Source organism: Theropithecus gelada, chromosome 4 (assembly GCF_003255815.1).
Source record: "Theropithecus gelada isolate Dixy chromosome 4, Tgel_1.0, whole genome shotgun sequence".
NCBI lineage: Eukaryota > Metazoa > Chordata > Mammalia > Primates > Cercopithecidae > Theropithecus > Theropithecus gelada.
In genome coordinates this window covers 169,590,149-169,616,286 of record NC_037671.1, presented here as the reverse complement: position 1 = coordinate 169,616,286, position 26,138 = coordinate 169,590,149, and the positions used below count along the sequence as shown (strand labels likewise).

Sequence of the window (26,138 nt, the reverse complement as noted above, 5' to 3'; positions counted from 1 at the left end):
GCAGGCTCTGAAAGTGAGGCAATAATTAATAGCCTACCAACCAAAAAAAGTCCAAGACCAGATGGATTCACAGACGAATTCTACTGGAGGTATACAAGGAGGAGCTGGTACCATTCCTTCTGAAACTATTCCAATCGATAGAAAAAGAGGGAATCCTCCCTAACTCATTTTATGAGGCCAACATCATCCTGATACCAAAGCCTGGCAGAGACATAACAAAAAAAGAGAATTTTAGACCAATATCCCTGATGAACATCGATGCAAAAATCCTCAATAAAATACTGGCAAACCAAATCCAGCAGCACATCAAAAAGCTTATCCACCATGATCAAGTGAGCTTCATCCCTGGGATGTAAGGCTGGTTCAACATACGCAAATCAATAAACGTAATCCAGCATATAAACAGAACCAAAGACTAAAACCACATGATTATCTCAATAGATGCAGAAAAGGCCTTTGACAAAATTCAACAGCCCTTCATGCTAAAAACGCTCAATAAATTTGGTATTGATGGAACGCATCTCCAAATAATAAGAGCTATTTATGACAAACCCACAGCCAATATCATACTGAATGGGCAAAAAACTGGAAGGATTCCCTTTGAAAACTGGCACAAGACAGGGATGCCCTCTATCACCACTCCTATTCAACATAGTGTTGGAAGTTCTGGCTAGGAAAATCAGGCAAGAGAAAGAAATGAAGGGTATTCAGTTAGGAAAAGAAGTCGTCAAATTGTCCTTGTTTGCAGATGACATGATTGTATATTTAGAAAACCCCATCATCTCAGCTCAAAATCTCCTTAAGCTGATAAGCAATTTCAGCAAAGTCTCAGGATACAAAATTAATGTGCAAAAATCACAAGCATTCTTATACACCAATAACAGACAAACAGAGCCAAATCATGAATGAACTTCCATTCACAATTACTTCAAAGACAATAAAATACCTAGGAATCCAACTTACAAGGGATGTAAAGGACCTCTTCAAGGAGAACTACAAACCACTGCTCAGTGAAATCAAAGAGGACACAAACAAATGGAAGAACATACCATGCTCATGGATAGGAAGAATCAATATCATGAAAATGGCCATTGTGCCCAAGGTAATTTATAGATTCAATGCCATTCCCATCAAGCTACCAATGACTTTCTTCACAGAATTGGAAGAAACTGTTTTAAAGTTCATATGGAACCAAAAAAGAGCCTGCATTGCCAAGACAATCCTAAGTCAAAAGAACAAAGCGGAGGTATCACACTACCTGACTTCAAACTATACTACAAGACTACAGTAACCAAAACAGCATGGTACTGGTACCAAAACAGAGATATAGACCAATGGAACAGAACAGAGCCCTCAGAAATAATACCACACATCTATAGCCATCTGATCTTTGACAAACCTGAGAAAAACAAGAAATGGGGAAAGGATTCCCTATTTAATAATTGGTGCCGGGAAAATTGGCTAGCCATAAGTAGAAAGCTGAAACTGGATCCTTTCCTTACTCCTTATATGAAAATTAATTCAAGATGGATTAGAGACTTAAATGTTAGGCCTAATACCATAAAAACCCTAGAAAAAAACCTAGGTAATACCATTCAGGACATGGGCATGGGCAAGAACTTCATGTCTAAAACACCAAAAGCAACAGCAACAAAAGCCAAAATTGACAAATGGGATCTAATTAAACTAAAAAACTTCTGCACAGCAGAAGATACTACCATCAGAGTGAACAGGCAACCTACAGAATGGGAGAAAATTTCTGTAATCTACTCATCTGACAAAGGGCTAATATCCAGAACCTACAAAGAACTCAAACAAATTTACGATAAAAAAACAAACAACCCCATCAAAAAATGGGCGAAGGATATGAACAGACATTTCTCAAAAGAAGACATGCATACAGCCAACAGATACATGAAAAAAATGCTCATCATCACTGGCCATCAGAGAAATGCAAATCAAAACCACAATGAGATACCATCTCACACCAGTTAGAATGGCAACCACTAAAAAGTCAGTAAAAAACAGGTGCTGGAGAGGATGTGGAGAAATAGAAACACTTTTATACTGTTGGTGGGATTGTAAACTGGTTCAACCATTGTGGAAAAGAGTAGGATGATTCCTCAAGGATCTAGAACTAGAAATACCATATGACCCAGCCATCCCATTACTGGGTATATACCCAAAGGATTATAAATCATGCTGCTATAAAGACACATGCACATGTATGTTTATTGCGGCACTATTCCCAATAGCAAAGACTTGGAATCAACCCAAATGTCCATCAGTGACAGACTGGATTAAAAAAATGTGGCACATATACACCATGGAATACGATGCAGCCATAAAAAAAGATGAGTTTGTGTCCTTTGTAGGGACATGGATGCAGCTGTAAACCATCATTCTCAGCAAACTATCGCAAGAACAGAAAACCAAACACCACATGTTCTCACTCATAGGTGGGAATTGTTCAGTGAGATCACTTGGAGTCTGGAAAGGGAACATCACACACTGGGGCCTATTATTGGGAGGGGGAAGGGAGGAGGAATGGCATTGGGAGTTATACCTGATGTAAATGACGAGTTGATGGGTGCTGATGAGTTGATGGGTGCAGCACACCAACAAGGCACAAGTATACATATGTAACAAACCTGCATGTTGTGCACATGTACCCTAGAACTTAAAGTATAATAATAAAAAAATAAAATAAAATAAATAAATCAGGGGTTGCCACAAGAAAAAAAAATAAAATCCTAACTCCCATAGTGATGGTATTAGGAGGCGATTAGGGCATGAGTGAAGAGCTGTCATCAGTGGGTTCAGTATCATATAAAAGACTAACTTCCACTATGGGAGGATACAGTGAGTAGACATCATCCATGAACCAGATAGTGGGCCCTTAGCAGACACCAAATCTACTAGTGCACTGATCTTGAACTTCTCCACCTTTAGAACTGTGAGAAATAAATTTCTGTTGTTTATAAGTCACCGAGTTTATAATATTTTTTTATTGCAGCCCAAAGGAACTAAGACACTACTTATTTCCATACACTGAAGCTTGGGTAAGTCAAATGACTTTTTCAGGGTCACCCAGGTCATCAGAGACAGAGCCAGCCATTAAATAAAAGTATTCTTACTCTAGCTCAGTACCTTTTCTACTAGCAGTACCTCACTAACACCTCTAACCCAAATTATCACACCTATGAGGAACCAACAACCCTCCTTACCTGCCTCTAGTGCACCCTAAAATCCATGGCCACACACAATTCACAGTAGATTATCTACATTATAGATCTTGTGTCTCACATTTAAAAATGTGACACTGGGGAGGCTGAGGCTGGTGGATCACAAGGTCAGGAGATCGAGACCATCCTGGCTAACACGGTGAAACCCCATCTCTACTAAAAATACAAAAATTAGCCAGACGTGGTGGCAGGCACCTGTAGTCCCAGCTACTCGGGAGGCTGAGGCAGGAGAATGGAGTGAACCCGAGAGGCGGAGCTTGCAGTGAGCTGCGTTTGCGCCACTGCACTCTAGTCCGGGCGACAGAGCGAGACTCTATCCTGGGGGAAAAAAAAAAAATATATATATATATATATATATATTACACTGGACTTTCAAACCTTTACTCACAAAGCAACAGCAAATGTCACAACCTATAAAGAAAATATGAAAAATTCATGTTTTGGGGTTTGTTTATTTTTTGTTTTTTTGAGATGGAGTCTCATTGTGTTGCCAGGCTAGAGTGTAGTGGTGTGATCTTGGCTCACTGCAACCTCTGTCTCCTGGGTTCAAGCGATTCTCCTGCTTCAGCCTCCTGAATAGCTGGGACTACAGGTACATGTGCCACCACGTCCAGCTAATTGCTGTATTTTTAGTAGTGGCAGGGTTTCACCATGTTGGCCGGGAAGGTCTCGATCTCTTGACCCCATGATCCGCCCACCTCGGCCTCCCAAAGTGCTAGGATTACAGGTGTGAGCCACCGTGCCCGGCCAGAAAATTCATCTTTTAAGCTTTTAAGTTTTTCTTTTCTGTAGGCGTAATATCAAACATGATGAAAATTAACATACTTATTAATACATGATGACTACCCTGGAAGGAATCACGGAATTCTCCAGCCCTGCGACTTCAGCTATGACCTACAAAGAATGCTTACCCCAAACCCAGCACACTTTTCTGTACTGTATCATGATCTAGAGGAAGCAGATAGAGGAGGAGGAGGAGGAGGACGACGAGGAGGAGGAGGACGAGGAGGAGGAGGACGAGGAGGAGGGTTTTTTCTATAAACTCTGTGAATCAATTTATTCAACTAATCTATACTGAGTACTAATTTAGCAGAAAGCTAGCACTATACACTAAAATAGTCGTTCTTGAGAATAATATGTTAATATTCATTTCTTTATTGTCCATTTTCAGAAGGCCACTAAAGAAAAAGATAGGGTGAAAAGGTGACCTCAAATTCTTCCATAAACTAAGTCAGGAAATTGACGTAATGGAGCAAAAAGAGGGAACAGATTCAAGTAAAAACAGAAACAAAAACGTGAGGATATATCCCCAGTGCTTAGAATGGTGCTGGGACATAAACGTCATTCGGTAAAGTAGGTTTTAAATGGATGATGAATATATTTGGAGTCAGACAGACCTAGGACCCACTGCTCCACTTGTGCAATGGATCCCATCCTCTCACTGTTTGAGTTGGTATCCTCTCTCCTGCGTCACTGATTCTTCCCACTTCACCGAATCATTCTTACCAGCATAGAACATGCTGAATAATGAAATCATATTAATATATTATTTCATAATTCACTACTCAGCAATGAGTTATAAAACCACTACTTGACTCTACATTCTTTCTTCAGCTACTATCTGATTTTTCTGTTACCTCTGTTGTAAAAGTCCTTAAAATGGTTTTCTGTACTTTGGTTCATATTCTCTCTTGAATCTACTCCAATCATGCTTCCAACTCCATCATGCCACTGTAACACCTCTTGTCCAAGGTCAACAAGATGGTCTCGAGATGATTAATTTTCTGTCCTCATCTTATTCAACCGCTCAGCAATGTTTGATCTTCGTGATCATGCCCTCCTTCAAAACACATTTTCTTTCTTTGGCATCCTGGACTCTGTTCTCTCGTGGTTCTTCTAGCCTTCTGGCTCTTCCTTCTCAGTCTCCTCGTCTTCTCAGCCTCCAAAATTGTGACTTCTCAGGGCTCATTTCTTGGGATTTTTTTTTTTCCCTTGGTAAAATCTCTCCCTATAGGTGATCTCATCCAATCCCAGGGCTAATACACAGGCTGACAATTTTGATCTCTAATCTTGATCTTTCTTCTAACTTCAGATTTATATATCCAACAGCTTAAACATTTTTAAGTTTAACATGTCAAACATCGAGCTCTTACATTTCCTTCCCAGACCACTCCTCCAGCAGTTTTCTTCTCTCTCTAAATGGTACTTCCATTTTCCATTTGCTTTGTCTAAAAATCTCTGACTTCTGACATCTTTGGTTCTTCTTCTCACATTCCACACATTCAATCCATCAGCAAATTTTGTTGATTCTTTCCAAATGTCTTCAGAAAGTAGTTACTCTTCATCATCTCTCCTGCTATACCCTTTTCCAATTCACCACCACTTGGATTACTGAAATAGTGCTGAACTCCTCTATATTCTACTCTTCATACAGTATTAGATCACAGCACTACAGACACCTACATCTTCCATGGCTTCCTCTCTCATTGAGTAAAAGCCAAAGTCCTTAAGAAAGAATATTCAAGGACCTAAATGATCTGAATCCCTTTCTCCCACCCACCACCCCAGCTTCATCTCCTATCTACCATATTTGGTTAAACATTTTCAACCATATTGGTCTCCAAGCTATTCTTCAAATATGCCCCAAACATTGCAAGCTCTGTGGCCTTTTTGCTTTCTGCCTCCTTTCCCTAAATGTTCTACTTCTAAGAGGGGTTGCTAAGTGCTTACTACATCACTCCAGGTCTCTGTTCAAAAATCACCCGATTTGTGACACTTTCCTGATCTTCTCCATATAAAATAGCACCTTGGCCTATAATCCCACATCCTCCTCTATCTTCTTGACCTTGCTTTATTTTTGTTATTACTGTGGGACATATATATTTATTGCCTATTTGTCGAGTGTCCATCTCTCACTATCAGGTAAGAACCTGATTTTGTCCATTATTGAGTCACCAGTGACCAGAATATGCTGGTTCATATTAGGCACTCAATAAACACTTGCTGGATAAATGAACCAATTGTATTACCATCATTATCAGTATTAACTTCATTACCTAAAGGCTTAGGTCTCAAGGACTGAAGCAGAGCAACTGCCTGCAGTGCTCTAAAATGGAGCAAAACACAACCTAAATCCAGGTTACCTTGTTGGGAGGGAGGCCAAAATACAGCCAGGGCACACTGAGAGGCGGATATGTACTTTATGTGCTAAGGCCAGAAGAGGAAAATCATTTCATACTTCAACATTTGGATTTCAGTAAATACTATTAGCATATGGCCACAAGCAGCTTGTATTCCTTACAGAGCACATCTATTAGAAGAGCTTTGTATTATTCTATTTCATCCCTAATACTGTAACCCACAAAAAGGGAATACTATATGAATAACTAACAGAAGCAAAAGTTAGAAAAAGTTAGGAGAGAATGTGATTTCCTTAAATTGGTCATTTTAAATCTTCTATTATTATTATTATCTTGTGTATCATACATCAACAGTGTTTTCCTTTTTCTTATCTTGGAGCTATTTCTTTATCATATTCCTGCTTCAAGTAGAAAGAAAAAAATACACCTAAATGGTAATTTTAATAATCTAGTCACAAGGGTTCAAAAATCCAATAAATAAATTTCAGGGTCTTATCATTTTGTATTAAAGCAACTTATTACATAGATGACATTTTCCTTTACTAGATGTGTGCATTCGTGTTTGTCATTTTTTAAATGGAAATAGAATCATAATGTCACTTTAAAATGACCAGATTTAGAATGAGAACTTTCATTACATGGGAGGAGTAAAAAATACAATAAAACAAGATGATATGTATATACGAGAAAATGGGCATAAAGAAATCAATGAAAAGTGAACAAGGCACAAATTTAATCACACAAGGATCTAAGAATTAATGTGTCAGTTGATAACATTTCAGCATATCTTTTGGCTAATCAGAGTAAAAGTATAGATTTGCATAGGAATAGAAATTTGAGCAGAATTATAATTCAAAGAAAGAGCTTGGCTCAGAAAAGTAAAACACATAAAATGATCTTAAATAGTATGGTCTTCATCTGCATTACTTTTTTTTTTTTTTTTTTTTTTTTACTACAAGTCCTTATTTTTCACTTTTATTAAACATAAACAAGATAGTTTGTAATTTCTTATGATTCGATGACTTGAATTTAAGATTAAGTTAATTTGTAGTTTAAAAACTTTCTCAGGTCAGTTGAGGTGGCTCACGCCTGTAATCCCAGCACTTTGGGAGGCTGAGGCAGACAGATCACCTGAGGTCAAGAGTTCGAGACCAGCCTGAACAACATGGTGAAATCCTGTCCCTAGTAAAAATACAAAAATCAGCCAGGAGTGGTGGCATGCACCTGTAGTCCCAGTTACTTGGCAGGCTGAGGCAGGAGAATCGCTCAAACCCAGGAGGTGAAGGTTGCAGTGAGCCAAGATCATGCCACTGCATTCCAGTCTGGGCAACAGAGCGAGACTCCATCTAAAAAAAAAAAAATTACAAAATACAAAATTAGCTGGGCATGGTGACAGGCACCTGTAGTCCCAGCTACTTGGGAGGCAGAGGCAGGAGAATTACTTGAACTTGGGAGGCAGAGGTTGCAGTGAGCCGTGATCATGCCACTGCACTCCAACCTGGGTGACAGAGCAAGACTCCGTCTTAAAAAAAAAAAAAAAGTTTGTCGGTTGTGATGGCAGGCACCTGTAGTCCCAGCTACTTGGGAGGCTGAGGGAGGAGAATCACTTGAACCCAAGAGGTGGAGGCTGCAGTACTCCAGCCTGGGCAACAAGAGTGAAACTTGGTCTCAAAAATAAAAATAAAATTTTAAAAAATTTGATTATAAAACCTATTAGAAATTTAGATAAACTTCCTAATAAGCTAAAAGCAATATTATACTTTAGATACTGGTAGTGTTTGAAAAAAAATTTAGTTAAATGTGAAGATAAAACTTAATTTAATACAAATGGAAACAATGTATGCACTTTAAATGTCTACTGACAATTAAAAGCAGACAGTGGTGGTGGGGGGAATCCTGCAATAATTGGTTCAACTCTGATACTTACCTATAATTTTATTTCAAATATCTACCTCACTAGAATTTGAATTAAGGGACTAACTATAGGTTATCCACTTACCTTACAATGGTCATACTGGAGCTGTAAGGCTGGAACATCTCCTCCAATAGGCATTTGTTTCTTAAGCTCTTCATCTTTCATATTCAGCCATTTGATCAGTTCTTCTAAAGACATCAGCAATCTGTTCCACTTCTCAGCACTGGCCTCCAAATGGGCCCTGTTGAGAAATAATAATAATAATAATAATAATAACAACAACCACCACATTTAAGAAATGCCAATTACATTCACAAAATTATCTACTTTCCTTTAGCATAATAATCTTATCTGACCAAGTAATGTTTACTTCCACAAAAGAAAGTGACTCCTTGCAAATACATATATATATATGTATTTACACATATGTATACACACATCCATTTCCTGTAAGAAACAGCTATTTTGAATAGGCTATAATATTCAGAGGATTTATTGGTAATAACTATCAAAATTTAAAACACAGACCTATACACCACGAAGGCTTTCAAGAAGGATGTCCATGATAGAATGTAAAATTATAAACCAAGTTTTAACAGTTGGGCAAAATCACTGAAGTACTTTATACTCTCATTTAAAGGTGAGGTCTTTGTTTCAATAATAATTTCTGTATTTAACACAGAAATTTACCTTCAGGTTCTTAGATTATGAACTCCATAATCAGGGAAATGTTTAGGAAATACATTTTTATGCGGTTAAGTTTCCAATAAGAGCAAAGGCCCTTGAGAATAGGAGTGTAAATCTGCGCACATGTTCCTTTTTTGCTCTTGTTAGGGCCCTGGTGAAAGCCCACTTATCCAGCCTCAGGCCCACCGTGGGCTGGATTTGAAAATATGAATCAGTCAGAAACAATTCCAGTGACTCAAGGAATCGAACTGGACTTGACTCAATCCTGCATCACCCCAGAGGGCAGACTGTGAATATGGACTTATGCCTTAACTTGGGGAAATGGAATTACTGTGACTCTCCACGATCTTTGAGGTTTAGAGGTGTAACAAGGCACATGTCTGCCTTTAATCAGCATATGCTGATTTTTAAAAAGTTAAGTGTGAAACAATAAAAAAAAAGTTTAAATTCAGAACGAAGTTCAAAGCATTTTGTAAATCTCTGAGAACGGTATGATTAGAAAATTTATTTTCTTGTATTTACTATCAGTTCTATTTATTCCACAGGTGCTACAACTGAACTCATTTTACAAAACTGTGGTTTAACAAGGTCCTGATTCTGCTTGAGCTCCAGCTTTTCTGTGTTCATATTGATTAACTTTAGGCCAAATACGTAATTCCCTTTCTCTGATAAACAATAATTTCATTTGTCACAGAGCAGAACTAAATAATTTCAACTATATTAACTAAAAATTCTCTCTGTAGTTATAAGCCATTTTGCAGCAAATAAATTTGACTGAGCTACTGCAATTTATTTCCAATATTTTTAATTGCAAAAGCCAGCTAGAAATCAGATGTCCTCAATCAAGAAGCACTTGAGTGTCTCCGTGTGCAAAATATTTATACGTGTTCCCTGCCTTTTATTTCAGATGATTTGATCCTGCATCTTCAATGTCTGTAGTTTCACTCATTAATCAATAACTAAATCACACATTATATTCATTTGAAATTGAGTTCCAAACACTTATTGTATTGAAATGCCCACAAATGTATTTTTCAATGCAGTCTTTTTTGACTGCACAGAAATAATGAAACTGATCACTGAAACTTACAGTATTTAGAATCTGAAGAACTATCTATTAATTATAAGGATGAAGATAATACTTTTTAAAAGAAATGCTGAAGTGGCTTCGAAATAAAAAAGAAAACGTTGGTATTTGTGTGCTTCTCTACATCTTTGATTTCCCATAGTAAAAAGCAAGTTGATCTGGCAGAATCTTTGTCTGGCAAATCTGTTCTGGTTATTCTCAAATAGATTATAACTATGTGTTTAGTGGATTACTACCATATGCCCAAATAAATGCATGCTTCTGTAGTAGCCTTCAGTGTTCTAGTTTCATTTGAATTCTTTCATCTTGAAAGATGAAAGCCTTTTCTTGGGCAACAGGTCGAATGCTTTGTGGGAAGAAACTTTAAATTTGTGTTCAGCTTAGTGGTACTTTCTCAATTATCCTATAAACATTTTAAAACTTAAATTTCTCTAAGACTATTGATAACCAGTGATCATCCAGAGTTTCAAAATCTTCACTTAAAACATTTTTTTATCAAACGTATCTGTGGGCATTCATATTTTTAGACAATTGACTTATTCTAACATCTCGGCTGCTTCAGTTCACTCCTTTAGTACTTTGATATGTACAAAGCAATAAACACTTTTATTGACTGTATTATCAACCTAGGATGATGTCGACTACAGAATATCTTTTACACAAGTTACCCCTTTTAAAAGTGAATCAGGTTTTACAACTCTATAAGCATTTTTAAGTGACCAGTTATTCCTAAAAAATGTAATGCAAAAACGTGCTAGAAGGTAAAGACCCATAAAAATGGTACTTCATCATTTAAGAATAGTAGAAAGGAATTATGGAAGTAACTACAAACCAATATCTGTTTTAAATCAGCAAAAGCCTCTCTACCTTTCAAAAAAACTGCATCTTCAAGCAAGTTATTATTCCTTCTCCCAGTGTACAGATATAAAAGGAAATAGTGTGAGTGAGTGTGAGAAGGAGCACTGGTTAAAATAAAATACAGTTTTTCATTTACTCAGTACAAGCAAACATTTATGGAGCACCCACTCTGGTAGAGATATCCCATCCTCTGTTGTGTAATGACTACTCAGAGTCAAATGTCCAATTTGGCATTCTTACTACAAAAGTACGTACATACACATATTTTTTGGTTTATGGTAAAATCTCCAAACTATAAATTGGGTTATAATGAAAGAAAATGCCTTAATTAGTCCAAGAATAACAGGCAACTTTAAAAGATTATTCCTGCTCCCAGGAAACGAATTAAGACATATTAGGAAAAAAGAGTCAAGTCTTCAGAATTCAGTCTGACTGTGCTGAAAAGAACACCAAAGCCATGATTCCAATATGGTAGACACCAGTAGCATGTGGCTACTTAAATTTTAATTTAGGATAAATACAATGAGTAAATTTTGAAATTCAGGTTATCAGTTGCACGGATCACATTTCAGGTGCTCAGTAGGCCACATATGGCTAATGGCTACTATATTAACCAGTGTAGATATAGATAATGTCTATCATTGGAGAAAGTTCTATTGGAATGTGCTACACTAGATAAACCAGAAAAAAAAAAGACAGCAGTTGGATCTTCCTCTATTAGATTTGGGAAAAAAAAAAAATTAGTAGTTTTATAATATGGTTAGGAAAACCAACTATCTAAGGCTAAACATAGTGTCAATGACATTGTAAAATGTGGTAACATTAGATTTAAATGATGATGTTAAAGGTTAATCTTCTCTAAGGGCTTTTAAAAAGGTGCCCTGAATTTTTAAGAGACTCATAAAAGAAAGGGAAGATAGAATTTTATCTTTGAACTCTGTTTTCATTAGATTTGACAATTTTGCTGGCCTTTGAAACCATATGTTAATAAAGGTCTATATTAAACATCGTTATGCTGATAAATGGATATTTAATTAACATAATCTCAAATTAAATAAGTTTAACATGAAAATTTAAACCTGTGTCATCCACAGCACAGAACGTATTAGTGTGATTCCAATTTACATTTTTCCAGCGAGTAAAAAATATAATCAAAGTTCCTGACAGCCTGTCTTCTAGCTGACATTTCAAGTCAATAGCATTCTTCTCTTATACAGATTGAAGTGAAATTTATCATTGTATGTATTGTTCTAGATGCTAAAGAAGATGTAGCATGTTGGATTTTAGTATTTAAAAAGTTTAATCACGGCTATCCAAAAAGACTGAAAAATAATATTTTAAGATATTAACTCGTGGTATTGGAGCCACATATTATTACATTGTTCCAGTGGCCACAACATGGTCAAAGAAGGTAATAACTGTGAAATACTTAGGGTAGATCTAGCATATAAATATTCAATAAGTATTAGCTGTTATTATGTTCTTAGCAGACATTTTCTTTTTAAAAAATTATGATAAATCAGAGCAAATGTTCCCTGCCATGACATTTTATGCTATAAAAAGTTTAATATCAACTTTAGCACAATAAAAGCATAATGTGGAATACAGAACCAATTCATATTAAATGCTCCAAGTAGTATAAAGAGTATCAATCGGATGGCCTCATTCTCAAAACAAACAAAAAAATTGAAGGCCACCTGCAGAGAGAGAATTTGGGGACTAAAAAGGATCAAAATCTTTTAAAATAGGCATGGTGATATCAGAGCGGAACTGTAGGAGACTGAGACACACACACACACAAAACATTTGAAAGATCACCTTATCGAGGAGCTGGTTTTATGGAAAAAAAAATTAATAAAATAGACTGCTAGCAAGACTGATAAAGAAGAGAGAAAACTCAAATAAACACAATCAGAAATGACAAGAGGGATATCACCATTGACCCCACAAAAATACAACCATCAGAGAATATTATGAACACCTTTATGCACATAAACTAGAAAATCTAGAAGAAATGGATAAATTCCTGGACACATATATTCTCCCAGGACTGAACCAAGAAAAAAATGAATCCCTGAACAGCCAAATAACGAGCTCTGAAATTGAGTCAGTAATAAATAGCTTACGACCCAAAAAAAGCTCAGGACCAGATGGATTCACAGCTGAATTCTACCAGATGTACAAAGAAGAGTTGATATCATTCCTAATGAAACTGTTCCACAAAATTGAGGAGGAAGAACTCCTTCCTAACTCATTATATGAGACCAGCATGATCCTGATACCCAAACCTGCCAGAAACACAACAACAACCAAAAAAACTTCAGGGCCAATATCCTTGATGAACATAGATTCAAAAATCCTCAACAAAACACTGGCACGCCAAATCCAGCAGCACATGAAAAAGCTAATCTACCACGATCAAGTGGCTTCATCCCTAGGATGCAAGGTTGGTTCAACATATACAAATCAATAAATATGATTCATCACATTAACAAAATAAGACAAAAAACACATGATTATCTCAATCCATGCAGAAAAGGTTTTCAAGAAAATTCAACACCCTTTAGGTTAAAAATTCTCAACAAACTAGATATTGAAGGAACATACCTCTAAATACTAAGAACCATCTACAACAAACCCACAGCCAACATCATACTGCATGGGTAAAAGCTGGAAGCATTCCCCTTAAAAACTGGCACAAGACAAGGATGCCCTCTCTCACCACTCCTTCAACACAATATCAGAAGTCCTGGCCAGGGCAATCAGGAAAGAGAAAGACATAAAGGGCTACCAAATAGAAAGAGGGGAAGTAAAACTATATCTGTTTGCAGGTGACAAGATTCTATATCCAGAAAACTTCACAGTCTCAGCCCAAAAGCTCCTTAAGCTAATAAACAACTTCAGCAGCATCTCAGGATAAAAAATCAATGTGCAAAATTCACTAGCATTCCTACACATCAAGAACAGTCAAGAGAAGAGCCAAATCAGGAACACAATCCCATTCACAATTGCCACAAAAAAATAAAATACTTATGAATATAGCTAATCAGGGAAGGGAAAGATCTCTACAAGGAGAACTACAAAACACTGCTCAAAAAAATCAGAGACAACATAAACCAATAGAAAAACATTCCATGCTCGTGGATAGGAGGAATCAACATCATTAAAATGACCATACTGCCCAAAGCAACTTATAAATTTAATGCTATTCCTATAAAACTACCAATAATGTTCTTCACAGAACTAGAAAAAACTATTTTAAAATGTATATGAAACAGCAAAAAAAGAGCACGATAGCCAAGGCAATCCTAAGCAAAAAAATAAAGCTGGAGGCATCATGATATCTGACTTGAAACTATACTACAGGTCTATAGTAACCGAAACAGCACAGTACTGGTACAAAAATATACACGTAGACCAATGGAACAGAACAGAGAACTCAGAAATATGGCTGTATGCCTACAACTATGATCTTTGACAAAGCTGACAAAAATAAGCAATGGGAGAATGATTCCCTATTCAATAAATGGTGCTGGGTAACTGCCTAGCCATATGCAAAACACTGAAACTGGACTTCTTCCTTACACCATATACAAAAATAAACTCAAAATTGATTAAATGCTTAAATGTAAAACCCAAAACTATAAAAAAATAATCCAAAAGACAACTGAGGCAATACCATTCTACACATAGAAATGGGCAAAAATTTCATGACAAAGACACTGAAAGCAACTGCAACAACGGCAAACATTTGATAAATGAGATCTAATTAAGCTAAAGAGCTTCTGCACAGCAAAAGAAACTATCAACAGAGTAAACATACAGAATGAGAAAAACTGTTGCAAACTATGCATCTGACAAAGGTCTAATATTGAGCATCTATAAGGAACTTAAACAAATTTACAAGGAAAAAACAAACAATAACATAAAAAGTAGGCAAAGGACATGAGCAGTCACTTTTCAAAAGAAGACATATATGCAGCCAACAAGCATGTTAAAAAAAAAAAGCTCAACAGCACTGATAATTAGAGAAATGCAAATCAAAACCACAATGACATACCATCTCACACCAGTCAGAATGGCTATTAGTAAAAACTCAAAATATAATAGATGCTGATGAGGTTGAGGAGAAAAAGGAACACTTTTACACTGTTGGTTGGAGTGTAAATTAGTTCATCGATTAAGGAAGACAGTGTGGCAATTCCTCAAAGAACTAAAAACATAAATGCCATTTGACTTAGCAATCCCATTACTGGGTATATACCCAAAGGAATATAAACCATTCTGTTATAGATACATGCACATGTGTTCACTGTTCACTGTATGTTCACTGTAGTACTATGCACAATAGCAAAGACAGAATCAACCTAAATGCCCATCAATGATAAGACTGGATTGAAAAAATGTGGTACATATACACCATAGAATACTATGCAGCCATGAAAAAGAACAAGACCATGTTCTTTGCAGGAACAAGGATGGAGCTGGAGGCCATTACCCTGAGCAAACTAATGCAGGAACATAAAACCAAATATCACGTCTTCACTTATAAGTGGGAGCTACATGATGAGAACACATGGATATATAGAGGAGACCAACAAATACTGGGGCCTATCAGAAGGTGGAATATGGGAGGAGGGAGAGGATCAGGAAAAATAACTATAGGGTACTAGACTTAATACCTGGGTGATGAAATAATCTGTGCAACAAGCCCCCATAACACTAGTTTACCTATATAACAAACCAGTACATGTACCCTGAACTGAAATTAAAAGTTAAATAAAATAAACATGAAATCTAAATGATAAATAATTAAAAAATAAAATAGACAAGGTGGTGAATATAATACAAAATCATTGAAAATAACAATACCAATTGTAAGTAGAAAGTATCAAATTATAGCAGGACCAATGTTACCATTTTTCACTTTCTAGTGTAACACTAGGCAGAGTCCAAGATTAAAGGCAAAGGATAGAAAGGGTGTGGACATTGGAATGTCAGAGACTGGGAAACAGAAGAAGTTAAAAGGGGAAAGGAAATTCAAGGTCCTGACACTGTTGAAGTATCTTATGATGGGCTCCAAACTAGGTAGAGGGGATTAACGGAGTCTGAAAAGAGAAAGGGTTTGATCAACTAAAGATTAGAAGAAAGATGTGAAAATTCAGGAAAAAAAGGAATAAATGTTTAAAAGCTGGAGAATCTGACAGTTGAAAATACCAGAGAATATGCATTTTAATATAATCAAGCTGGGGCTGGGCGCAGTAGCTCAGGCCTATAATCCTAGCATTTTGGGAGGACGAGGAGGGTGGATCACTTGAGGCCAGGAGTTCGAGACCAGCCCAGTCAATATGGCGAAACCTCGTCTCTACTAAAAATACAAAAATTAGTTTGGCATGGTGGCACGTGCCTGTATTCCCAGCTACATGGGAGGCTGAGGCTTGAGCATCACTTGAACCTGGGGGATGGAGGTTGCAGTGAGCTAAGACTGCACCATTGCACTCCGGCCGAGGTGACAGAGCAAGACTCTGTTTCAAAAATAAATAAATAAATAAATACATAAAAATCAAGTTGAAATATTGTAGATCTAGCATATAAAGTGAATAAAACTTTTTTTTTCCCTAGATGGTGGATTGGAAGCATTGTTAGCATGCCTCTTCCACTTGGAAAGACAAAATAGTATGTAGAGATTCATACTGTGAATTTATTTCCAAAAAGCAACACAGGAACTTAACAAGGAAAACTGACAGACACCACAGACCGTTTGAAAGAAGCAGCAGGCTGCAGCATACATCATGGGCCAGGCCAAAAATTGTAAGTCCCCAGAGTGTGAGAAAGGGAGAAACTGCCTACAGGACATACACACCCACTGGGGAACCTGGCAATCCAGGTTAGGGAAAAGGCCTTAACCCTACCCAGCTCTGGAGCTGATGTAGTGAGCAATGGGGAGTAGATGAGAAGGAACCACATTGGGATGTGCTGTGTGTGCACTCCCAGTCTCCAGAGGGATGAAGGGAAGTCATTCCTGATTCTAACTCATAGGAGACTTCGTGGAGGTCAGCCAGTTAACTCAGGCAGGGGTCACAGGTTGAGAGAAGCTCCTAACTGAGATTCATGATATAAACTTGAGTGGGCACAGGAGCTGGGTGCCCTTGCTTCATGGGCAGATGAGGATGGGCATGGCCTGAAAGCCCTGCAGTTTCCATCTCCACTGGGAAGGCTTATGATCTAAGGCAGTTTTGAGTTTGAGTGCAGACTGGCTGGAACTTTGCTAGCTGTTGCTGCTAGTGGAATGCTGCAGATGTGAGACCCACCTTGCCAAATGCAGGGGAGCTAGGTGGGGCTTACTGCTGCTGGCTACTCCCCATTCCTCATTTGCATTCTTTTGTGCAGCAGAGGCAACTGTGCTCCTCCTTGTAACACTACCCCAGCAGCCAACAAAATGTCCTCCAATCCCCACGAGAGCTGCTGCTTTCGTCCGCCTGTAGAGAGCCTTACTTGACCCACCTCCCTACTGGTTTTGCCCCTTCACTCCTCCTGGTAGCTTAACACACACACAAAAAAAACCCAGAATCTTTTGGGAGCTCTACGGCCCCTCCCATTGCTTGGGACACCAGAGTACCTCCCCGGGGTAACATAAGGCAAGCATAAATCCCGCCACTACCACCACAGCCAGTGCTCTTTTCCAAGTGCCACCTCCTAGCTGGAGGCCAACTGACACAGTCCATGATAGCATCTGCAAGGAGAATCACACTGCACCAGGAAGGGGAAAACTTGTGTGACCTTGGCTGTCACCATCACCTGCATCACCCTGGCTAATCAGGAGGCCCTGAGTCTGCCCACGTGACCTGTTCATTACTGTTACACATGGCATGTGAGAAAGCCAACACACTAAGCCTATTTATAACCAAGGAATATCACAGAGTCTGCATCACTCCTCTGCAGCCCCCCTCAGAGCTGGTGCTGGCACTCACTGCTGTGAGACTTCGGGACAGGTCACATCACTGGATCCCTTGCAGACATTCCCCCATACCAGCTTGGACTGTGGCAGTCCAAATGGGTTGCTAGACCCAGTGGAGCAGCAGCATTCACAGTAGTCTGGCCCTCAGGGATTCCTACTCCTACGGGAAAGAGGGAGTGCTCCAAATCAAGGGAGCAACCTATGGGACAAAAGAATGGCAAAAGAATGAAGATGGCAGGCCTTGAGTCCCAGACATTTCCACCTGTGGGAAGTTTCTTTCAGCAGAGGCATGGGTGTAATGCTGGGCTCAGTGGAGAAAGTCTGTAGCTCTGCCCCAACAGTCAGGCAGCCCTGGTGCTCGTGAAGGGTCTTGGAGAAGGGGACTTATTCTCTCCTTCACCCACCATAACAGATACAGCTGGAGGCTTCTCCCACAGGAGCCTAGCATGGGTACACTTGTAGACAGCCTTTCTAGAACAGTGGGGTGACTATATCCCCACAAGAGGAGTGCCCTCCAGGTTCAGGCTTTCATGAGGGGTGGAGTCACAGTCCCTCTCTATGTGTAACATCAGCATTCCTACAGATGGAAAGAGGTACCTGTGTCATCTGAATAGCCAGGAAACTGGGTCAGGAGAGTGACACACCAAGCACATTACTACTACAATGAGGATCTGGGAAAGCCATCATACAAAGGCTCCATAACCAAGGAACTCATGCAGAGTCTTCACCCCTGAAAGCATGCAGAGCTGAATTAGGTTACAATAAACTGGAAACATTAAAGTCACATCCTCAAGGAGAGAAAAAGAAATTTAAAAGAACACATAGTCAAATGTAAAATAAATTCAAAAATAATTAGAATAAATAGTCTTCTGCAGTGAGAAGGAGCCAGAAAAATAATTCAGGGAATATGAAAAAGCAGGGTTCTATAGCACCGCCAAATGATCACATTAGCTCTCCAACAATAGATCTAAACCAAGACGAAATCTTTGGAAATACCAGATAAAGAATACAAAAAGATGACTATTAAGTTACCCAAGGAGATACAAGAGAAGTGTGAAAAACAACATAAAGAAATTTTAAAAACAATTCAGGATATGAAGGAAAATTTTTCTAATGAGATAGATTCAAAAAATCAGTACTGGAAATAGAATACATATTTAAGGAATTACAAAATGCAATGGAAAGTTTTAATAATAGACTACACTAAGGAGAAGAAATAAATTTCAGAGCCTTATCAAAAGTCTGTCGAAAGCCTGTTGAAAGACAAGGCTTTTAAATTAACCCAATCAAACAAAACTAAAGAAAAAAGAATGAAAATAAATGAAAACAGTTTTCAAGAAATATGCGATTATGTAAAAGGGCCAACTCTAAGAATCACTGGTGTTCCTGAGAGAGAAGAAAAACCAAATAGTTTCAAAAACCTACTTGAGGAAATAACGGAGGAAAACTTCTCTAGCCTTGCTAGAGATTTAGACATCTAAATGCAAGAAACACAAAGCAGTCCTGGGAGATTCACTACAAAGAGTACATCACCAAAGCATATAGTCATCAGGCTATCCAAGGTCAATGTGCAGGAAACATTTCTAGGAGCACTGAGACAAAAGCATCAAGCGACCTATAAAGAAAAACTCACTGAACTAACAGCAGTCTTAGCAGACTGCTAAGTCAGACTCAGTAGAAACCTTATAAGCCAACAGGAATTGGGATCCTACCTGTAGCCTCCTTAAACAGAAAAAATTGTCAGCCAAGAATTTTGTATTCAGCAAAACTAAGTTTCATAAATGAAGGAGAAGCATTTCACACAAGCAAATGCTGAAGGAATTTGTCATATGCATATATATTTAGGATTGTAATATCTTCTTGTTTGACTATTTCATTATTATATAATAACGTTCTTAGTCTTTTTTATTGTTTTTGCTTTAAAGTCTGTTTTATCTAATATAAGAATAGCTACTCCTCCTCACTTTTGATTTTCAATTGTATAGAATATATTTTTCCACCTCTTGACCTTAAGTCTATAAGAATCCTTATGTGTTGGGTGAGAAAGAGAAAATCTTCCCTAACTCATTCCATGAAGCCATTATCAACCTGATACCAACATCAGGCAACAACATACCAAAAAAAATTACAGACCAATATCTCTGATGAACATAAATGCAAAAATCCTCAACAAAATACTAGTAAACCAAATCCAACAGCACATCAAAAAGATAATTCACCACAATCAAGTAGGTTTCATCCCAGAGACCCAGGGATAGTTCAACATATGCAAGTCAATAGAAGACCAGGCATACAAGAAGTGCTAAAAGGAGTTCTCAGTCTTGAAACAAAAGGTTGATGTGCCCCAGAAAAGAACCTTTTAAAAGCATAAAATTCACAGGGCCTATAAAACAATAACACAGTAATGAAAATGAAGTATCTAGGTGACAGTAAACATAACTGAAACAGTACCTCACATCTTAATGTTAACATTGAACGCAAATGGTCTAAATTTCCCATCTAAAAGACACATAATGGCAGAATAGACAAAAACAAACTAAAGTGTCTCTTCAAGACACTCACCTAACACATAAGGATTCTTACAGACTCAAGGTAAAGTAGTGTAAGAAAATATTACATGCAAATGGAAACCAAAAGTGAACAGTAGTAGCTATTCTGTTTTCCTTTTTTTTGAGATGGAGTCTCACTCTGTCACCCAGGCTGGAGTGCAGCGGCGTGACTTCGGCTCCCTGCAACTTCTGCCTCCCGAGTTCAAGCAATTCTCCTGCCTTAGCCTCCCAAGTAGCTGGGACTACATGGCCTGCCACCATGCCCGGCTAATTTTTTGTATTTTTAGTAGAGACAGGGTTTCACTATGTTGGTCAGGCTGGTCTCAAACTCCTGACCTCGTGATCCGCCTGCCTCAGCCTCCCGTAGTGCTGGGATTATGGGCATGAGCCACCATGCCCAGCCAGTAGTAGCTATTCTAATATTAGATAAAACAGATTTTAAACGCAAAAACAGTTTTAAAGAAAGACAAAGAGCTGGGTGCAGTGGCTCATGTCTGTAATCCCAGCACTTTGGGAGGCTGAGGCAGGCAGATCATGAGGTCAGGAGTTTGAGACCAGCCTGGCCAATATAGTGAAACCCTGCCTCTACTAAAAATACAAAAAATTAGCCCAACGTGGTGGCGGGCATCTGTAATCGCAGCTACTTGAGAGGCTGAGGCATGAGAATCACTTGAACCTGGGAGGCAGAGGTTGCAATGAGCCAAGATCATGCCACTGCACTCCAGTCCAGTTGACAGTGCGAGACTCCATCTCAAAAAAAAAAAAAAAAAAAAAAAAAAGACAAAGAAGGGACAAAGAAGGTCATTGTAGAATGATAAAATGATCATTCCAACAAGAAGATATTACAGTCCTAAATATATATGCATCTAGCTCTGGAGCTACCAAATTCATAAAACAATTACTACTAGACCTAAGAAAAGAGATAGACTGTAGCACATTAAGAGTGGGGACTTCAACGCTATACTGACAGAACTAGGCACATCATTGAGGCAGAAAGTCAACAAAGAAACACTGGACTCAACTGTACTCTAGAATAAATGCATCGAACTGATATTTACAGAACATTCTACTCAAGAACTGAAGAATATACACTCCTCTCATCAGCACATGGAACATTCTCCAGAATACAAAGGCCACAAAACAAGTCTCAATTAATGTTTAAAAATCAAAATTATATCAAGCATCTTCATAGACCAATGAAACAAAATAGAGAACCTAGAAATACAGCCAAATGCAACCAACTGATTTTGACAAAGCATGCAAAAACATGAATTGGAAAAAGGACACGCTATTCAATAAATGATGCTAGGGAAACTGGAAAGTCACATGTAGAAGAGTGACACTGAATCTCTATTTCTCACCACATATGAAAATCAAGTCAACATGGATTAAAGACTTAAATCTAAGACCTGAAATAATAACAATTTTAGAAGAAATCCTAGGAAAAACTCTTCTGGAAATTGGCCTAGACAAAGAATTTATGACTAAGACTCCAATAGCAAATGGAAATCTAGCAAGAACAAAAATAAATAAATGGGGCCTACTTCAACTAAAATGCTTCTGCACAGCAAAAGAAATAATCAACAGAGTAAAAAAAATAACCCACAGAATGGGAGAAAATATTTGTAAATGATGCACCCAACAAAGGACTGATATCCAGAATCTACAAGGAACTCAAATTAGTGAGAAAAAACACAAATAATCCTTTAGTGGGCAAATGACATGATTAGACATTTCTCAAAGGAAGATATACAATTGGGCAACAAACATATGAGAAAACACTCAACATCACTAATCCTCAGGCAGACGCTGGTAAAACCACAATGAGATACCACCTTACCCTGGCCAGAATGGCCGTAATTAAAAAGTCAAAAAACTAAAGATGTCGATGAGGATGTGGTGAAATGGGAATGCTTATACACTGGTGAGAATGTAAATTAGTACAATCCCTAAGCAGATTTCTCAAAGAACTAAAAGTACATCTACCATTTGATCTAGCAATGCCACTGCTAGGTATCTACCAAAAGGAAAAGAAGTCATTATGTCAAAAAGACAATGGCACTCATACGTTTATCACAGCAAAATTCACAATTGCAAAGATTTGGAACCAACCTAAGTGTCCATCAATCAATGAGTGGATAAGGAAAATGTGGTATGTGTATACCATGAAATACCACTCAGCCATAGAAAAGAATAAAATAATGTCTTTTGCAGCAACTTGAATGGAGCTGGAGGCCATTATTCTAAGTAAAGAAACTCAGGAATGGAAAACCAAACACCACATGATCTCATTTATAAGCGAGAGATAAGCTACGGGTATGCAAAGGCATACAGAGTGATACAACGGACATATGAGACTCAGAGGTGGAGGAGGTTACCAGGGCAGTGAGAGATTAAAAACAAAACAAAACAAAACAAAACAAAACTACAAAATGGGTACAATGTACACTACTCGAGTGACTAGTGCACTAAAATCTCAGACTTCACCACTATACAATTCATTCATGTAACTAAAACCACTTGTACCCTTAAAGCTATTGAAATTGTAAAACTTTTAAAAAATAAATAAGTAAAAAATAAAAATGAACCAGATAAAACTATAAAGTTACATAATAGTAGATAGATAGGTCCAGTATATAATAAGCTAATGAAGAAGGCACCCCCGTGGATAAGAGTCATAACTTCAATGTGAAGGAGAGCTGTTTTACTGATGAGGTTATAAACAATTCTTATTTGATTTGATACAACAGAGGGCTCTTTACTAATAGGGCAAAACAAATTGCATTCGGATGCACATGGCCAGGTCGAATGTAATAAAATAAAATGTGTACTCTGGAAAACAGTCTGCCCTTGATCTCCTGGAGATTGATTATCTCAGGGATGCCAAGATGACAGGAAATGTTAACTGACTTCCAGTGTGACCAGGTCTATGGGACTTAGAACAGGGATAAAGGCATTTGCAGGTAAAGCAAAAAGAAACTTGGAAATCAAAATATAAAAAGTTATGAATATGGATATTGCCACCAACAACTGTAGCTGAGAAAAGGATAGAGAATGAAAGGTAAATGGGGCTGAGCAAGGTGGCTCACGTCTGTAATCCCAGCACTTTGGGAGGCCAAGGCTGGTGGGTCACCTGAGGTCAGGAGTTTGAGATCAGCCTGGACAATATGATGAAACCCCATCTCCACTAAAAATATAAAAATAAGCTGGGTGTGGTGGCAGCTGCCTATAATCCCAGCTATTCGGGAGGCTGAGGCAGGAGAATCACTTGAACCCTGGAGGCAGAAGTTGCAGTGAGCTGAGATTGTGCCACTGCACTCCAGCCTGGGCAACAGAGCAAGACCCTGTCTCAGAATAAAATAAAATAAAATAAAAAGGTAAAGGGACACTTGAATGAATGAGGAATGTAGAAAGCATGCCCTACATATAGGTCAGGAAGAAGCAGAAATAAGATGATGAAGGATAGAATAATGGATGCATTCACTTCTAAGGAGATGTTGTTGAGAGATGGAGAAGTAATGCTTAACAAGTCACAATGAGGCTGGCAATTGTCCCTCTTATCCCTGTGTGACAGGGCTCCCTTTTCAGCCAGTGTTTTCTGGCACCACATTTGATATTTATGGCTGGTATTCAGACCGTTTGATGTACATAGTAGTTGGTAAAGATTCAGAATATTCTCATTGGCTGCTAGGTGAGGAAAATGAGGAAATTAACCTCGGTTGAAGAGTTTCAAGTAAAGTAGGCAATTAAGGGGAAACCCAACATTTATTTAGAGAGAAAAGTTACGGAAGAGTTTCAAGAAATACTTAAGACATAGGACAATGTGTCACAACAGAAGGTAGTATAAGGGGCAGATTGTACATTAAAGGAATGAGAGGAAAGAACAGAGAAGTAGGGCTGAACAGTGTGCTCCACAGTGATCACTTTCAGTAGGCAATGAAGGAGTCAGGAGCCTGGGAGGTGGACTGCCTCTACAGATTTGTTATGAGAATACTCCTCCCACTCCTTGGGGAGGGATTTTTCTCACTAAGCACACTCCGGTCTCTTCTCCACCCCTGAAACTCACCGAGTCCCTGCAGAGGTGGAGTGACGAATCTGATCTGTAAATTCAGGGAGAATAATTGGGCATGCATGTTTAGCTCAGTCCATAAGGACCACCTGACAACAGGCCATGCACATACTGAATTCTTTTCTACTCTTCCATGTATGGTTTCTCACTTGGTAAGCCACCTTGCCCAGTGACTGCTGGTGATTCTGCCTCATTCTGGGGTTTGGTTGACAGCCCTACTCACCTTCACTCTAAGTTACCACCTCCAATCTGGCCTCTATCAGTAATTAACATGGTATTTGAATTCTCTATTGGCCACACGATGAATGCCCTTGAGCACACTTTGTTTCATACTTGTTCAGAATCCAGCCAGCAAAGGGGGAAGCTGTTTTGGAAGACCTTCTTAGAAATCCCCAACATTACCAACCAAGAGGGAAAAACATAGGGTAGAGAGAATTTCTATGTCTTTTCAATTAGTGCCAAACAAAGAGGTAATCAATGAGAATAATAATAGCTAACGATTACTGAGCACATACCATATGCCACTATTTTTGGCAAACGTAGAGGCTAAATTAAATAACAAACCATTTTATCTTTTATAAATATGCAAGTAATAACAAATATGCTATTTTAATTTTATCTCATTCATTTTTTAAATATAAAAATGAAGAAGAGATCATTTACGCCTTTAGCTAAACATACCTAATCCAGTCAAAAATGGCTTTTATCCAAAAGTCAGGCAATAACAAATGCTGTCTAGCATGTGGAGAAAAAGGAACCCTTGTGAACTGTTGGTGGGAATGTAAGTTATAAACATTATGGAGCACAGTTTGGAGGTTCCTCAAAAAACTAAAAATAGGGCTACCATATGATCCAGCAATCCCACTGCTGGCTATATACCCAAAAGAAAGGAAATCAGTATATCACAGAGATATCTGCACTCCCATGTTTGTGGCAGCACTGTTCACAATAGCCAAGATTTGGAAGCAGCCTAAGTGTCCATCAACAGATAAATGGATAAAGAAAATGTATTTATACACAATGGGGTACTATTCTACCATTCTGCCACTTGCAGCAACATGGATGGAAGTGGAGATCATTATGTTAAGTGAAATAAACCAGGCGCAGAAAGACAAACATTGAATGTTCTCAGTTATTTTGGGGATCTAAAAAACAAAACAATTGAACTCATGGAGATAGAGTAGAAGGATGGTTACCAGACGCTGGGAAGGGTAGTTGGTGGGGCAGGGGGGTGATGGGGAGGAAATGGTGATGATTAATAGGTATAAAAAATAGAAAGAATGAATAAGATCCAGTATTTGATAGCAAAATGGGGTGATTATGGTCAATAATAACTTAATTATACATTTTTACATAACTAAAAAAGTATAATTGGATTGTTTGTAACACAAAGGATAAACACTTGAGGGAATGCATACCACCTTTGCCATGATGTGATTATTACGCATTGCATGCGTGCCTGTACCAAAATATCTCATGTACTCCATAAATATATACACCTACTATATGCCCACAAACATTAAAAATAAAATTTAAAAAATTTTTACAATGCCATACTGAATCTCTGTAAAAGCACAGACAGGTCTATATAGATATAGATACAGCCACCAGCTGTTATAAACTTGCAATA

At 38.1% G+C, this 26,138-nt stretch overlaps 1 protein-coding gene across 2 annotated transcripts in view; it reads right to left on the bottom strand.

The window, feature by feature from the left end:
- Positions 1 to 26,138, bottom strand: part of UTRN (utrophin) — a 581,550-nt gene that overhangs the window by 157,173 nt on the left and 398,239 nt on the right. For both annotated transcript variants that reach the window (XM_025381643.1, XM_025381644.1), the window contains exon 53: positions 8,385 to 8,541. In XM_025381643.1, coding sequence (XP_025237428.1) covers positions 8,385 to 8,541 — 157 coding nt within the window. The remainder of the gene's footprint in view (positions 1 to 8,384; positions 8,542 to 26,138) is intronic.